This window comes from Acomys russatus, chromosome 6 (genome assembly GCF_903995435.1).
Source record: "Acomys russatus chromosome 6, mAcoRus1.1, whole genome shotgun sequence".
NCBI classification, from domain to species: domain Eukaryota; kingdom Metazoa; phylum Chordata; class Mammalia; order Rodentia; family Muridae; genus Acomys; species Acomys russatus.
Window position 1 is genome coordinate 84,841,908 of NC_067142.1, and position 17,414 is coordinate 84,859,321.

At 46.3% G+C, this 17,414-nt stretch overlaps 1 protein-coding gene across 1 annotated transcript in view; it reads right to left on the reverse strand.

Moving 5' to 3' along the window:
* Rps6kc1 (ribosomal protein S6 kinase C1) overlaps positions 1-14,455 on the reverse strand; it is a 114,195-nt gene extending 99,740 nt beyond the window's left edge. The window contains exons 1-2 of the mRNA XM_051148378.1: positions 14,003-14,455; positions 1,555-1,590 (exon numbers count right to left, since the gene is read on the reverse strand). Of these exons, the coding sequence (XP_051004335.1) occupies positions 1,555-1,590; positions 14,003-14,107 (141 nt within the window). The 5' untranslated portion in view covers positions 14,108-14,455. The remainder of the gene's footprint in view (positions 1-1,554; positions 1,591-14,002) is intronic.
* Positions 14,456-17,414: the final 2,959 nt, after the last annotated feature.

Here is a 17,414-nt window from a genome sequence, read left to right on the forward strand (position 1 = left end):
TTTTTTTTTTTTTTTTTTTTGGTTGTTTTCTCTGGGGGAAGTTGCAAGAGCAGAGCGAAGACATGGAAGGGAAGACATGGAGGGACAAGAAGATAAGTGGGATTAGGGCGCATGATGTGAAATTCACACACTCACACACACACACACACACACATCAATAAAAAGTTCAAACAAAAACAAGCAGACAAAAAAATAAAGTAAGCATGCATCACTGTACCAGGAAAAGTGAGAGACCTTAAGATAGAGCTCAGCTCCTCCTGCTTACACAGCAAGCGATGGTGAACTGAGTCATCTTCCCAACCCACTCAACTCTCTCTTAAAATTTTAGAGGAAGTAGGAAAAGAGAAGCTGCCCTACATAATATCAAATGATTGGTTCCCTGTCAATGCTCTCTTAGCATTCTTAGGAAGACCACAGAGCTGAGGGCGTCAGACAAGCTCTGCAAAAGTCAGAAGCACCTCTGGGTTCCGAAGGACCGTGGAGACATGGTCCACTGGGTGTGTTTATTATTTCCGAGAGCCGGGGAGCCTGAGAATACAGTAGAGCAGAAAGTAACCCTGTGCGCTCACCAAGAACATGAAAGGAAAGGACCCGGACGCCCGAACCACACTCCTCCACGTGAGAAGGCCAGTGCTCAAACATGGCAGTGAGAGCCTGAGAGCACTGTTAGCATTCAGGATTATTCTACGGTTTAAGTCAACTCATAGAAGACTTTAGATTTGATGTGTCACTTCTAAGAAAAGAGCACACAACGACCTGACTGAAGGGCACTTGCATGAGCGTGCTGATGGCTGGGTCGCCAACAGCTGGTATTATAAGAGTGACTAAGGAAATGGCAGAGTGCGCTCATGGACAGGTGGCCCAGGCTTCTCCCTGGAAAGGTCGAACATCAAGGTAAGCGCAGCACAGCAATCAGACGCACAGTCAGGAGATGCCCCGGTCCCAAGTCTGACAGAGCAGTAAACTTGCAAGAGCCCAGTCACCTGGAAGCGGCAGGAATTAAACAGAACTGGGATTCTAAAGGATGTCTCACGCTATCATCTGGCACCTAAGGAGGGAACAATTAATCATGAGATGTACATAGATAGCTCTCTTCTGAAAGGATTGAATTCTAATATTCTTCCTATAAGGTAAACAAAGATGTCTCAAAAACCATGAGGGAAATACTATAAAATATTTTTAAGGTGTCTTTCACTAGATACCAGGCACCCCAGAGAGGATAACAAACAGAAATGAAAAGAGAAGCAAGGTGGCACAGCAGCTGCGGCTTCAGGCCTCGTCTGTTCCTGTCGCTGCAGTGCTTGTACTCACTGAGCAGGCATCATGACTTTACAAAGGTGAGACGCCCTTAACTAACGCTGGGTCAGGTGAGGGTCAGAGGTCCCTCCGCAGACTCTCATTCACACCACTCAATGCCTCCTCAGCATGAAGTGTAACTGCAGCTACTGTCATGTAGCTAGAGAAACTGCCCCACAAATACAAACACTCATACGAGTAACTTGGCAGTTTCTTCAACAAGGATAAATGGAATTTTCACAGGGATAAGCAGGCTACCTCCTGGACGTCCTCTGGATTTCTTCGTGAAACAACCTAAAACCAAGCACAGACAGAAACAGCTCATTATCAAATAAGATTTCACAGCTCTGTAATTACTCTCAATAGTACCTGCATTAAAATTCCATCTGTGGAAAAGAAAATGTATGCCATACCAGCTACTAAAAATGCAAGGCATTCTGCAATAGTAGAAGGTCAGGAGAAGAGCAGTGCACGTCAGTCCACGCACATTACATCCTCAAGAAAACACCCAGGCCTTGAGCCTTGCACACTGTAACTCTCACAGGCTCTCTCCCATCTCTCAGACCTCACCCCCAGGTACATGTGCACTCATCTCTGCATTGTTCCCTTTGTGGTGAAGGAACTGAACCTTGTGCACACTGGACAAGCATCACCAGAGCTACCACCCAAGGCCTCTTTGCATTCTTTCTTATAATCGGATGTGAACCCACAATTAGAACAATAGCATTTCAACGTAAAAAGAAAAAAAGACATCCAGAGTATACAACACAGTCAATATCTGTGAGGAGTGACCGCTGGGTTCCTAATGGTGAAGAAGAAAACAAAATTAAGAAACATTTAAATACAAGGGTCACTCCCTTTTCTATATTCTGTGATGAGGGGTTGGGCTGGGTGCAACATCAGTGTCTGCTTCATCAGTGTGAGGTCCATACCCCACAAAACCACATCAGTCCTCTGATGAGAGAGAGGGAGGGAGGGAGGGAGGGAGGGAGAGGGAGAGAGAGGGAGGGAGAGAGGGAGGGGAGGTTAGGGAGAAAGGGAGTGAGAGAGTAAGAGAGAGGGAGGGAGAGGGAGGTAGGTAGGGATATATATACTCTATCGCTCTATTCTCTATATAGATAGATGATCTTCTTTCATCTCTCTCTCTAATCTCCACTTCTTTCCTTCTTCTCTCATTACAAAGGTCAAAAAGTGCTGGGTGGTGTGGTGGCGCACTTTTAATCCCAGCACTTGGGAGGCAGAACTTCGTGAGTTCCAGGCCAGCCTGGTCTACAAAGAGTGTCCAGGATAGCCAAGGCTACACAGAGAGACCCTGTCTTGAAAAAGCAAAGCAAACAAAAAACAAAAGTCAAAAAGCCCGATATATTATCAAAACTCCAGAAAGGAAAAAGAAACAGTATTATAGAAAGGAAAAATCTCACATTAATTTAGATTATTCATCATCCATCTACTTAAATGTATAATTAATGACCTTGAGGCTACAATGGTGTACCCTGAAAAAGCACAAACACATTAAAATGGTTGCTTATGGATAGGAAAAGAAAAGGATTTTCATCATTGCTGACAACATATCAAGAGCTGGAAATGGGGATGAACTCATTAGTCCAGGCATGGTGGCTGCTCAGGAGGCAGAGGCAGGCAGAGCTCTGTCCTGATTCCCCTTCCTCCCTTCCTCTTCCTCTTCTCAGCTTTCCCTTTCCTGTCCCCCTCCTTCCACTGTGAGCCCCCTGCTTCCAGGCATGTCTTCACTGCCAGAAGAGTCTGCACCTGTGCTGACTCAGTGCAAGGTACTCTGCCAAGGAGGAAAGACGTGTGTGTGTGTGTGTGTGTGTGTGTGTGTGTGTGTGTGTGTGTGTGTGTGTAGAGGGGGGTGTGTGTGTGTGTGTTTGCAAAGCATTCTGCACTAATGATTTAGTTCATTCCTTCCACAACCTTTAAGACTATTCATTGCAAATGAGCGACTATTAAAGAAGAAAGATAAGTGGAGTGGAAGACCATGTAGCTTAGCTTTACAATGAAGCTTAGCTGCTTAGGGGTTAAGATGGTTTTAGGTCTAGATAGATGTTTTAAGTTGATAATGACAAGCTGTGATGGAGATTGATTTACATTCAGAATTTTAGATGCACCAAGATAGGAAAGATGACTTCTTCAAGGCTGTCAAATACAAATAGCCAAAATACTAAGAATGTAACATTTACATAATTCCTGATTGTGTTATGGTTCTTCTTGCTGTAAGTAGTTTATTATATATGTGTGTAATAATATAAATGTATATGTAAAAATAAAAATGTTTAATTAATAATAAAAGAAAAAATAACTGGAACTCTGGGGCTGATGAGAGAACGCAGCAGTTAAGAGCACTTCAAGTTCAGTGCCCATCATACACATCAAGTGACTCACAACCACCTCTAACTCCAGATCCAGGAGTGATATCCTCTTCTGGCCTCTAAGGGCACTCACACACATGTGACGTACACTTGTACATATACACTCACATACAACTAAAAAACTAAATAACTTTTAAAGGACAAAGGAAAACCTCCAATACACAATGACCGGAATAACAGGGCTGAGTCCAAATGTCTACTTTTAGCAACCATTTTTTTATCGTTATCTTCATGCATGTGTGTGTGTGTAACATGTGTGTGTGCACGCGCGTGTGTGAGACAGGGTGCATGTGTGTGTATAACAAGTGTGTGTATGTGTGACAGGGTGCATGTGTGTGTGTCAGGCATATATGTGTGTGACAGGGTACATGTGTATATGACAGGTATGTGTGAGAGAGATAGGGTGCATGTGTGTGTGTCAGGCATATGTGTGTGTGACAGGGTACATGTGTGACAGGTGTGTGTATGTGAGACAGGGTGCATGTGTGTGTAACAGGGAGATCAAAAGACAATCATTGTCAGTTTTCTCCTTCCACCTTCATATGGGTTCTGAAGATGGAGCTCAGGTTGCCATCCTCCACCCACTGAGCATCTCCCCCACACTCTAACAGGGCCTTCTGCGTCCTTCTCATCTGTCATTGGAGAGCTGATGAAAAGACTATTCACTGCAAATACAAGCAATGCACATGACCATGGGGAAACTCTTTACAAGATTTAAACACATTAGCAACTGCAGGAAGGATGCTAAAACAAACGCACTGCAAACTCACTAGGTTGCTAAGTGCTTAGCGATATTTTTCTGAGGGAGCTTCCATGTTCATAAGGGTTAGACAACAAGTTCCACAGAACTTGGAAGATGAAGCTGTGACTCCTTAAACTTAAAGGTCACAGTTTCCACTGCTAAGACTTTCATTACCAAATCATCCTGGAAAAAAAAAATCCCCCTACAATGCTGCCTCTCAAGCATGCCATGGAACCGCAGTACTCAGAGAGAGTTCACAGCATATCCTTAACCACCCTCGTGCATCCATCCCTAAGGGATGGCAGGCATGCAGTGTGGTGCCTCCCAGGGGCATCAGGCAACTCAGCTTTTATTTTTAGGCTGTGGGTTCATTGTGATCACCATCACTAACCTAACACCTAAACTCTGGGACACAGTGGCATGCTGCCAGCATTTGTAGCCAGACCCTCAGTTCCCTCCAACAGTAAACTCTGAGTTTAGGAAAGCAAAGGGCTGCAGTGAGGTTAACCACGTCTACTGCACTGAAAACTGAATGCTTTGCTTCAGTCCCAACATTGGCACCTGGATGCACTCAGCACAGCAAAGAGCTTAGTCCCCCTACAACAGAGCAAAATGGAACCCCACCTTTCCAGAACACAACTCAGTAGTCCAGACACCCCAAACATATCATGCCCCCCAAAAAAGATGCCAACCAGAAAGAAGCAGCAGCAGTTGAACACACTGAGAAGCAGGGAGATGAGCAAGGACATGGAGCAGGGAGATCAGCAGGGACATGGAGCAGGGAGATGGAGCAAGGACATGGAGCAGGGAGATGAGCAGGGAGATGGAGCAGGGAGATGAGCAAGGACATGGAGCAGGGAGATCAGCAGGAAGAAGAGCAGGGAGATGAGCAAGGACATGGAGCAGGGAGATAAGCAGGGAGATGGAGCAGGGAGATGAGCAGGGAGATGGAGCAGGGAGATGAGCAAAGACATGGAGCAGGGAGATGAGCAGGGAGATGGAGCAGGAAGATAAGCAAGGACATGGAGCAGGGAGATGGAGCAGGGAGATGAGCAAGGAGATGGAGCAGGGAGATTAGCAAGGACATGGAGCAGGGAGATGGAGCAGGAAGGTGAGGAGGGAAATGGAGCAGGGAGATGAGCAAGGACATGGAGCAGGGAGATGAGCAGGGACATGGAGCAGGGAGATGAAGCAGGGAGGTGAGGAGGGAGATGAGCAAGGACATGGAGCAGGGAGATGGAGCAGGGAGGTGAGGAGGGAGATAAGCAAGGACATGCAGCAGGGAGATGGAGCATGGAGGTGGAGCAGGAAGGAGCTCTGAACTAAAAGCACAGGGGTAAAGCAGTGGCTCCAGCTGGCGGTTGGACGGGGTTGAGTTTTCTGCCACTTCAGTGTTAAGCCAAAGAAAGAGCTACCTAAAATCCTGAATCCACCAAAACATTTGGCAGTGTGTATGACACAGAGGCTGGAAGTACAACATCTCATCATCACATGGCAGCCTGAGGAACTCCCCTAGACTTCTAGGGACCTTAGTGCAGGCACCCAGGATCTGTGGCTTTGGCAGAAAGAACTTCAGAACTAGTCTATGAAGCCAAGTTGGAGTTTAATAGAAATGTTTTAATATACACTTTAAGCACAAAGATTATGAGATGTAAAAAAAAAAAAAAAAAAAAAAAAAACATTGAGAAGGACAGACAGACACATCCAGGAGCACAGTGTGGACTTCTCAAAGAGTCAGAGAAAGTGAGGGTATGACCCCTCAAGGAGACTTGTAGAGCAACTAGAACTTTGACAGGGTTTGAAGTTACTATCTTTACAAGATTGCCAAGAAACCTAAGTGAGCTTGCTGGGTAGTCCTGACACCCTAAACCAGACAGGATTATAGCTGATAAGTGAAAATCCAGCTCTCAGGGACACAAGAGGTTAGGCTATCTCCACTGTAAACTAAGAACAGTTTTGTTTGAGATTCTCCGGCAAAGTCTAAACTAAGGACTAAGGCTCAGCCCAGGCTTACACACATCAGGCCTCAAGCCTAGATCACTGTTAGATTGGACTTAACTCTATGTTGTTAACTGTGCTGGAGTTCTGGCTCCTTAGCTTGTCAGAGACTTCAATTCCACTCCTGGGGAAGAGGCGGTCATTTCCTCTCCCGGATCTCCACAGTGTCCTATCTTTCTATACTGCTTCACGCTCATGCTTATCCCAAGATAACAGCCATACTCTGTAGTCTGGCCTATCTCAGGCCATAACGGTCAACACATCATACCAGTGAGTCCCCCAGATCAAATGGGTGTTAACACATTTTATCTGCTTCTTAATAAATACTACGACATTCCTTAAAAAGTCAACTCAAAAGTGCTTTTAGGAACTGAACATGTGACTTGGTGGTTGAATGCTTGCCTGGGTATGAAATGTCCCCCATGAACTCCCATGTTTCAGCACTGGGCTCCCGGGGTGGGATGGTAGCAGGTGAAGCCAGCTGGGAGAAGCAGATCAGTAGGTCAAGCCTTTGAAGGTTATGCATGCCTCTGCGTCGAGGCCAGCTGGTTCCGGCCTACAAGGTTGCAAAGGAATTCTTCTACCCCATGAATCCCCAGCACAGAGGAGCCCTGTCAGGGCTTCCCTGCCATGGTGAGTAAGTCTTCCTCCCCTAGGCTGTTCATGTTGGATGTTCTGTCACAACAGTGAGAGAAATCACTAACACACCCGGCATGTGTGAAGAGCAGAGGAAAAAGCTCACACCACATGTGCACACCACAGACGTACACACACACACACACACACACATTATTTCAACTAGTTACCATCCTAACATTTGAAGTCACCACCTCAGGCATATACAAAGGAGTTGCCTTTTCTTGAATGAGCAGCTCCTAGAAAATAAAACTACAAAAACCTATCAACTCTCACCACTGTATTTCCAGAAACCAGTCACAGAAGGATGCTCAACATGAATTTTAAGGAGCTAATCCTGCCCACACTTTGTTTGTTTGTTTGTTTGTTTGGACAGCAAGCAGGATTTACTGGTGGGTTAGACTAAGGAAGAGGCCACACAGTGTAGCACTCCTTGAGCACAGGGCCTAGTACATGTCCTCAGGACCAGGCATCCCACAGCCAACTGAGACAAGAAAATTCTGGGCCCTGAGTTCACCAAAGGCATCACTATTAAACTGGGTAATACCCCACTTCTTCGAGGCCAAGGTCATCCAGCAGCCAGGAAGGAGAACTTGGCCCTGTAAGACCTCAGTCACGTGTCCTCTGTTCTGTAGCTTGATGCAAGTAGACACAATGATTGGCCAAGGTGAGCCCTGGGACTTTCCAAAGGCACCTCCACACAACTGCCTACAGCCTAGACCAGGAAGGGCTCCATGTGAAACACAAATGTCCCTTGGAAGGGGCTGATTCCAAGGTCCCTTCAACAATCCAGACAAGCAAGAGCTAAGCCCAGTGCTATTTGCAGACACTCACTGCACAGCAGGCCCACATGAAAGGGGATTGGAGGGCCCTGAGCAACCCACTGTACCCACGCCTCTCACGGCTACTGCACCATCAGGACTAAGCTCAGAAAGTAAAGTAACAAAGTGCTACAGTTCAGTACAACATGAAATACAAAGATGACGTGACAGAGAGGGCCATGCCCTTTTTATTTTCATGCACACAAATCTCTAAAAGTGGTAAAGGGATGACAGGCTGTGACACTGTGAGCTCGTGACTCCCTGTGGTGATCTCGTATACCAAATGCCACATTCATCAATGTAACACATACAACCTTGGCTTTCAGACATTAACTTTCAGGAAACCAATAATTTTATATGGATGGATTGCCATCTTTAAATTGCATCTCGCACACACACAACCATGACACTGGCAGGATGATCAACCACTCCAAAGCGTTCAGCTCCCATATGTAATTGTCTTCTTACCAAAACCGACCTCCATCTCACTGTAGCACCTGCCTCTCAGCTCCTCTCCCTAACCTCCCTGCAGAGACGCAGGTGTCACTGGCTGGCAAGATGTGGGCCAGCTATCACCTGCCAGCCAGGTAGTCCAGACCCCAGAGGTAGCACCTGCATAAGCCATCATCAGACGTTTTACTCTTTTCTAGTTCTCCTTGAGAAGACAGGCAACAATGGAACAAGCCTAGGCGCTCCACTCTCTAGTGGGTTGTCATGAAACGTTTAAGTACTATGGGCTGCATGCCTGTGCCCCTCCAACTCATAGGCTAAGCCACCCAGCCGGGCTGCATGCCTGTGCCCCTCCAACTCATAGGCTAAGCCACCCAGCCGGGCTGCATGCCTGTGCCCCTCCAACTCATAGGCTAAGCCACACAGCCGGGCTGCATGCCTGTGCCCCTCCAACTCATAGGCTAAGCCACACAGCCAACAGTGGCTTATTTATGAAACCTGATGAACACAAATGGACCAAGAGGGACAGTGAAGGACGGCAAGATGGCTCAGTGGGTAAAGGATGCTTGTTGCCAAACTTGACAACCTGAGTACAAATCCTGGGCCTCATGGCAGGAGGAGAGGACCAGCCCTTTCAAGTTGTCTTCTGACCTGCATGTTGACACATCACACAAGCAAGCGAACAAACAAATGTAGCAAAATATAAATTTTACAAAAGACAAAGGAGCAACTTTCTACATTAAAAAACCCAATGGCAGCTAAGCATGGTGGCATACGCCTTGAATCCTAGCACTCGGGAGGCAGAAGTAGGTGAATCGCTGTGAGTTCGAGGCCAGCCTGGTCTACAAAGCGAGTCGGGACAGTCAAGGCTACACTGAGAAACTCTGTTTTGAAAAACAAAAACAAAAAACAAAACAAAACAAAATGTCAGGAGAAAATAAAGCTTCACGGGGGCTAGAGAGATGGCTCAGTGGTTAAGAGCACTGCCTGCTCTTCCAAAGGACCCGGGCTCAATTCCCAGCACCCCCATGGCAGCTCACAACTGTCTGTAACTCCAAGATTCTGACACCCTCACACCAACACACATAAATTAAAATTAAATAAAATATTTAAAAAAAAAAGCCTCACAATAAAACTCAAATGTTTAAATATTTGCCCAAGTTGTTTTTCTCCTATCAAACATTACCAATCACAGCACCAACCTACAGCAAACTATTTCCCAGCCAAGGTTCAAAGAAAATGAAAACTCTGAATGCTATGAAAACTTGCATTTTAAAACCTGAGTATCTGAGATGTCAATAAACAAATTTACATTTTTTAAAAATGTGTTTACTAAAATTTCAGCATCTGAGAGTTTTATGCTAACCAGTATTAGTAGTCAAAAAGATGAATAGAATAAAACCAGACACTGGAAAGAACAGGCAAATTTGAGAGCCATGAGTTTTCAAATATTTTAGATGCTATCACTGGTAAGAGCCAGGAGGGCTCAGGTGGGACACCCACAGAATCTACTAATGCTTTATGTGGAGGGCAGCATGGGGGGGGGGGCACTGTCATTCAAACGCAAACCCAACTGCCTGCTTACTAGTGACAGGACAAGTAACTCACTTCCCTCAGCAGCAGTAACAGCAGTACTCACTCCTGACAACTGTACAAACCTATGTGTTTACATCAAATGCTTAACTCACAGTAAGCACCACCCAGTATCTGCTGTCAAGACTCAATAAATCAGCTACACGAAATGAGAACAGAAGGAGACTCAGCTTGAAACTTCAGGTTACGTGCAGGACTGACAACCTCACAACACTGCTCCGACAAAAAGCTAAACAAACGCACAAGACTTGTTATTTTTAATTCATTAATCCTTCTAAAAAAGATCTCAGATGAAAGCGTTCCTTTGTTGTCCAATATGCAATGACTCTGACTCTACTGGAAAATACAGATATGCCTCCTCAAAGCTCAGTCAGGAGCAGGAGACACAGAAGACATTTCTCATGTGGCGTTCTCAAGGGAGTGCCATTTATTTGACTAGTTCTCCTGAGGAAAGATGTTTTTCTTCTTAAGTTCCTAAAAACAAAAAATATTTTACCTCATTTATAATGTTAGGCATAATTATTTTTAAAACATAACTTCACACTGGTACTTAATTTAAAAAACAAAATTGAAAAGCATGTAAAAACTCAGGCTGACAACCCTGACAACGACCCTGACGACTGCGGTCCAGCACAAGAAATCCGATTCCCATAAGCTGTTCTCTGACCTCCACAGGCATACCACGGGCCCACACTCATATACACACATGCACACACAAAAATAGATAAGGAATGAAACAGATATAGATATTTTAATAGATATTTATAGTATTTATATGTAAGTATTTATATATTTATTTTAATATATTTTATGTAAGTATATTGTTTATATTTTATATAAATAATATATAAACATGTTGTTTCTATAAATGTATCTTTAAAATACCTATACATAAATATTTTTCATATAGTTTTTAAAACTCAGGCTGTAGTCACAGCTTAGTGGCACAGGCTCTCACTTCTGTGAGACCCCAGGTTTGACCCCTAGCTGCGACAACAATCATAAAAAAATCTGTTAGCATTGTAAAAGCCACAATCTGTAACATGAGCAGTAAATGAGGACAGACACTTAGAAGGAAGTCAGTGTCAGCAATCTTCAAGTCCTTGACCACAGCAACAGGCAGCGCTCAGAGCACGTGCATGTAGGGACGTCTAAGGCGTGTGCTCCATCGCCTCCTAACTTGTCCGGTAATACTGTTAGTCTGCAGACAATTGTTGTACTCAGGGCTTTCGGGCAGCTCCGCAGACATCCACACCCTCAAGCCTTCATGGGCTTCATCGCTTTCTTCCACCTCCAACGCCTGCTCCTTCCCCACTCTCCCCACCTGGCAGCACCTGAGCCATAGCCATCTGTCTTCTGAACCCCTCCAGCTCTTTGCTGTCAGTGGTACTAAACATTGTGCTATACTACTATGCCTGTTTAAGCCCAGGAGCCAAGCGTGGTGGCGCACACCTTTAATCCCAGCACTTGAGAGGCAGAGGCAGGCGGATCGCTGTGAGTTCAAGACCAGCCTGGTCTACAAAAGTGAATCCAGCACAGCCTGTCTTGAAAAACCAAAAAGAAAAAGAAGCTCAGAGCTCTCTCTTGCACACCTCACAGTGCCAAGTGCCTGGAACCACACACCCACTGTAGACAGTGCCTACAATAAAGAGGGAAACACTCTAGAGAGCTGGCTTTGTTTAGGAACACTGGCTGCTCCTGCAGGCTCAGGTCCCAGCACCCACACGGTGGCCCTACTACAGTCTGTAGCTCCAGTTCAGGGGATTCAAGTACCTCTTCTGGACTCTACATGCAACAAACACACATGTAGTGCACATATCTACATGCAGGCAAAACACTCATACACATAAAATAAAATAAAATAAAAATAAATATTCCTTTTTTTCTTTTCTTTTCTTTTTGGTTTTTCAAAACAGTTTCTCTGTGTAGCCCTGGCTGGCCTGGACTTGCTTTGTAGACCAGGCTGGCCTCAAAGAGATCTGCCTGCCTCTGCTTCCCTGAGTGCTGAGATTACAGGCTTGTGCCACCATGCCCAGCAAAATAAATCTTAAGAAGGAAAAAAAAAAAAATAAGAACACCTCCAAACAACGCAAGGGCACTACAGCAGCCAGTGCGTTAGTTGAAGCGAAGAACCCACTCCCGGTGCTGGAAACCTCCTCTCCGTCTCAGTCTCTGTGCACAGACCGAGGCAGTGCTGGTGCTATGGTGAGGAGCATCAGTGTGCAAGGGGCACCTCGTGCCTGGTGAACAGTTCTGATTTTACGAGCTGCCTATCAGAGCCGGGCAGTGGAGGCATGCGCCTTTAATCCCAGCACTCGGGAGGCAGAGGCAGGTGGATCTCTGAGTTTGAGGCCAGCCTGGTCTACAGAGTGAGTTCCAGGGCAGCCAAGGCTACACAGAGAAACCCTGTCTCGAAAAAACAAACAAAACCAAGCTGCATTATCGGGAGACCAAAGATCTCAATGACTTAAAAGGTCACGAGAATGGTACAGGAAGAACCGCCTCATCTCATTATATTTCTTAGAAAAAAACTGCAACTCGTGGCCCACATATACACCAATGGGACCTATACACAGGGAAGGCAAACGTCTCCCTAGTCATGAAGTGGGTCTTCCTGCAGCTCACTCGCACCAGCCTGACGCTTGCACCATTTCCAAATGCCACTCGCATACCCCAAGCTCAGCTTACCCCAGCCTGTTCTCTCGGGCTTCCAGGGCCTGCTCTCTGAGTGCTTTCTAGATACTGTTCTATTGTTACTCCTCCATCTGTGCTTGTCGTCTTCAAAATTGAGCACTAACAGTTGAGTTCATTTGTGAGACTTCGGCCATCCTGGAGCTAAGCAGAACTGGTCCCAAAGCCAAAGCCAAAGCCAAAGCCAAAGCCAAAACTGCTTTGCAACAGAAACGTTAGCAAACTTCAAACTTCCTTCAATCTGCTTCCTCATCATGAAGTTGAAAAATTAAACTGGGGGATGGGTACAAAATGCCCAGCATGCACACACACACACTCACTTCATGTCACTATTGTTATCATTTCCCAGGGGAACAAGTAGTTTTCAAAATTCCAGCTGAGCAACAAAATTTAAAAAAAACAGTGCTAAATTTGGAACAGTGAACTTATGTAAACAGCCTCACCAAAAAAAAATTTTTTTAACATTTATTTATTTGGGGGGAACACACCTTTGGTGGTCAGAGGACAGTTTGCAGGAATCAGTTCTCTCCTCCACCTTGGAAGTTCCGGGAATTGAACACGGGTCTTCAAGCTTGACAGCAAGCACTTTCACCTGCTGAGCCATCTTGCCAGAGCAGCCTACCCTCAAGTCAACTCAAGTAAAATCACTTACGTACACATGCAACTCCTTCTGAAGAGGCTCAGAAAAACTCAAAGGCTCGAGGTCCAAGATGGGTAGCCTGATAGCGAAGCCTACCCGAAAGCCTACCAGCCTCACAGCAGACCCTCCACTGATTAAGAGGAGACTTCCCTTCTGTTATATAAGCCACACAAAATACCCACTAACATTCCCCCCCAGGTCAGGGTTTCTCTGTGTAGCCTTGGCTGTGCGTGCACCACTGTGTTTGTTTTGTTTTGTTTTGTTTTTTTCTACTAACATTTGTGTCTGTTTGCCTCTGGCACAAGCCAACCCACTTCTGCAAATGTCATTCTAAGAGAAAGTCCAAATGGGACAGAGTAGGTCATCCATCTCAAGACAGCCACCAGCATTCCACCCCAGAACGGCTAGTGGAGCCTGGCATTCCTTCCCTAGCCACACCCCAGACAACCTTGGAGTTCCCATCACCTCCATCCTGGGGTTCCTATCTCCTGCCTGAGGTCCCCAACATCTTCATCCTGCAATCCTGTCTCCTGCCCGGGGTCCCGAGCATCTCCATCCTAGGGTTCCATCTCCTACCCAGGGACCCAGCATCTCCATCCTAGAGTCCCGTCTCCTGCCTGGAGTTCCTGTCTACTGCCTAGGGTCTCCAGTCTGAGTCTCCATGCCCGGGAGTTCTGCCTACCACTCGCCGCACCCAGACGCAGTCTGGAGCCCGTGCCCCGCCCGGTGTCCCTGTGGAAGCACTCACCCGGGCGGTAACCTTATAGACCGTGTAGCCCCTGGGGTGTCGCTGGGGCTCGGTGACAGTGTAGAAGCGGGCCAGGTCGGCGCTGTGACCCCAGGGAGAGGTCATCCTCCCTCCGCCCCTGCTTCCGCCAGCTGGGTACCATCGGGCCGCCCCAGCTTTAGCGGACCCCCACGCAGCACAGAGCACCACGACGAGGGGGCGGTGGCTCCTGGGGACTGCCGCGCGGATCTGCTTCCGGATCACCACACACACTTCCGGGTCATCCCTGTCAGAGTTTGGGAAGGAGAGCCGCCATGTAGCATTTCCTCCGAGCTGTAACTTCGGCTGCCTTTGGGAGCGCCCGGCTCAGCCGCTGTGGAGACCTGAGGCGTCCCTACTAAGTCTCCTCGTGCGCTAGCTTCCACGTCTTCTAGGATTTGCGAGCTCTGTGCTCCTGTCGAGAGTCCTGGGTGCCTTATAAAGCCACTCCTTCCCTTCCCTACTCAGGCTGTCTGTACCTTACGCACAGCAACAGCGCAGCAGCGCTCTGACAGACGCGTCCCATTTTTTCCTTAGATGAAGACCTCTCGCCGGCAGCCTGTCTCGCTATACCACAGCGGCACAGCAAGAACTTCACCACTGTTGCGCCCTCTGTAAGCCTACAGAGAGGGCACCCGCAATCTCAGGGGGACTGCTGAGAATTTGAGACCAGTATGCGTCAAGTAGTGAGTTCAAAGTCAACCTGCGCTACATGGGAGGACCTTTCCTAAAACAGACAAAATTCGCTCGGTCGCAGGATCCAGGACAGTCTGCTATACATAGCAAGACTCTCATCAAATAAGTTTTTCTTTTTCTTTCTTTCCTTTTTTTTTTTTTTTTTTTTCCTTTTTAATAATTCTCCCACATTCTTAAATGTGCATCTGCGGTGGGAGTTCTGTGGAGGAAGACTCTCAAAGTCACTACAAAGAGTCTCTGGTTTCCATTAATTGACACCCCCTGCCTGGCTTTTTTTTTTTTTTTTAACTTAATCAAAGCTCTCATTTCCCAAAATATTCATTGCAATGTTTTGTCATTCTCAGGTCTGTGTCTCTTGCTTCCCTGTTCTTTCTAACCCCTAGTGCACTCCTGTAATCACAGCATTCCAAGAGGCCAAGACAGGCTGATCTCTGTGAGTTCAAGGCCTGCCAGGTCTACAAAGTGAGTCCAGGATAGCCAAGGCTACACAGAGAAATCCTGTCTCAAAAAACCAGAAAAAAAAAAATGTAGAGAGAGAAGGGGTAAGGAAAGGAGAAGGGAGAAACAGGAAGAGAGAAGAAAAGGGGCGCCCGAGGCATACGTTCAGTGGTTAAGATCACTGGCTGCTTTTCCAGAGGGCTGAGTGAGGTTCAGTTCTCAGCACGCAGCTCACAGCTGCCTCTACCTGCAGCTTGGACGGAGCGATGCTGTCTTCTGGCCTCCAGTGCACAGACAGTGCACGTACCTCAGAGCAGGAAAAACACCCACACACATAAAAACAAAAATCTGTTCACAAACGAAAAGGGAAGAGTGACTTCCCCACTATCCCTTCACCGTCTCACACTCCCTCCAGCCTGACAGTCTTGCTCATTGGAAAACTAGCTGTCCCGCTTGTGTGCTGAATCCCACCCTCTGTGGCAGAGGGGCAAACACTGTTCTAGTAATACCTCTGCTGTGTGTGTTTGCTCTTTAACTACCAACCTCCTCTGAGCTTTTATAAACTTTTAAATTTCTTTTATGTGTGTGAGTGGGTTTTGCCTACGTGCGTGTATGTGTACCACCTGCATACCTGGCACCCACAAACATAAAAATGAACATCACCTCAGAGGCCCTGGAACCGGAGTTAAGGCTGGTCGTGAACCACCATGTGGGTTCTGGGAGCCAAACCTAGGTCCCCTGAAAGAGCTCCAGGTGTTCCTGACTGCTAAGTCATCTTGCCAGCTCAGGCCTATCGGTTCTTAAGACTACTTCTCACTGAGTGACTAACCCTGAATTCACCACCCACTATTTGCCAGACATTATGCTAATTAGGCATCAAAGTTACAAAGATTGCTCCTCTCCACATACCATCACTAGTATGTGACAAAATATATCAAGATAAATACCATGACAGATACACACCATGGCATGCTATAGAACACACATAATTCAGAATGGTTTCCAACCAAGAGAAACTGGCTAATACAGGGAAGACAGATGGCAGTTAGCCAGAAAGAAGGAGAAAAAGTAGTCTGCCTTTTCCCCTGGCCTTTCCCCCCTCACTGCTAACTCCATGGCTGTATGCCATCTGTCTCTTCCTTTTTCCTGGTCAGCCTAGCTTCAGCACTGTGTTCATACTTTGAAAATGCTCCAAATAAGCTTTCTAATGACCCCTCCATACCAGGGACTTTCAGCTTTTGACAGTTCTGGCCAACCCTACATTTCGATAGCTCTTGCCTAGTTTATGAGTTCACACTGCCTTTTCTTTTTTCTTTTATACTGAGATGACTCCTTTTTGGTTTTGTGGTGGTATCTCCTTCTAAGAACCTTTAAGGTTTTATTTCTCAGAATTTTGCCTCTGGCCTTTAGCCAATTCCGGTGGATTCACAAATCCGTGTCTCCATTCAGATCTCTGCTAGGACTCAGACTATCTATGTCCAACTGACACTGAGATCGCCACTGATGGAAGTCTGAGCCTCACCCTCATGCCCACTCCTGTTTTCCCAGCTAGTTTTCCTATCTGTGTCATTATATTTTCCAGCCATTGAGAGTCATCCTTAGAAACTTTCTTCACCACTGTCTCTGAGTTTGTTTAGTTAACAAATGCTGCTGGTCAAAGTAGACAAACAGAAAGAGATGTGCCAGAACTGGAGCGAGGGCTCAGCTGTGAAGAGCACTTGGGGCAGGCAAATTTCTGTAAGTTCAAGACCAGCCTGATCTGCAGAGCTGACGAGGACAGCCAGGACTACACAAGGAAGCCCTATCTCAAAAAACAACAACAAAAAATAACATGATTTCAGTGATAACAAAAGTAGCATGATTTGAGCCGGGCGTGGTGGCGCACGCCTTTAATCCCAGCACTCGGGAGGCAGAGGCAGGCGGATCGCTGTGAGTTCGAGGCCAGCCTGGTCTACAAAGTGAGTCCAGGATGGCCAAGGCTACACAGAGAAACCCTGTCTCGAAAAACCAAAAAAAAAAAAAAAAAAAAAAAAAGTAGCATGATTTTGGTTCCAATAATAAGACAAGGTAACATATCGATGCATAAAGGGTTGTGAGGCTTACACATTTTTATACATAAGGATGGGGATTGTAATCCCATCACTCAGGGAGGCAGAGGCACAGGGAAACCCTTTCTCAAAAAAAAAAAAAAAAGAAAGAAAAAGAAAGACTGGAGGTTGTGCTATTTATTATATTATACAATAATCTATTTCGAATTAGT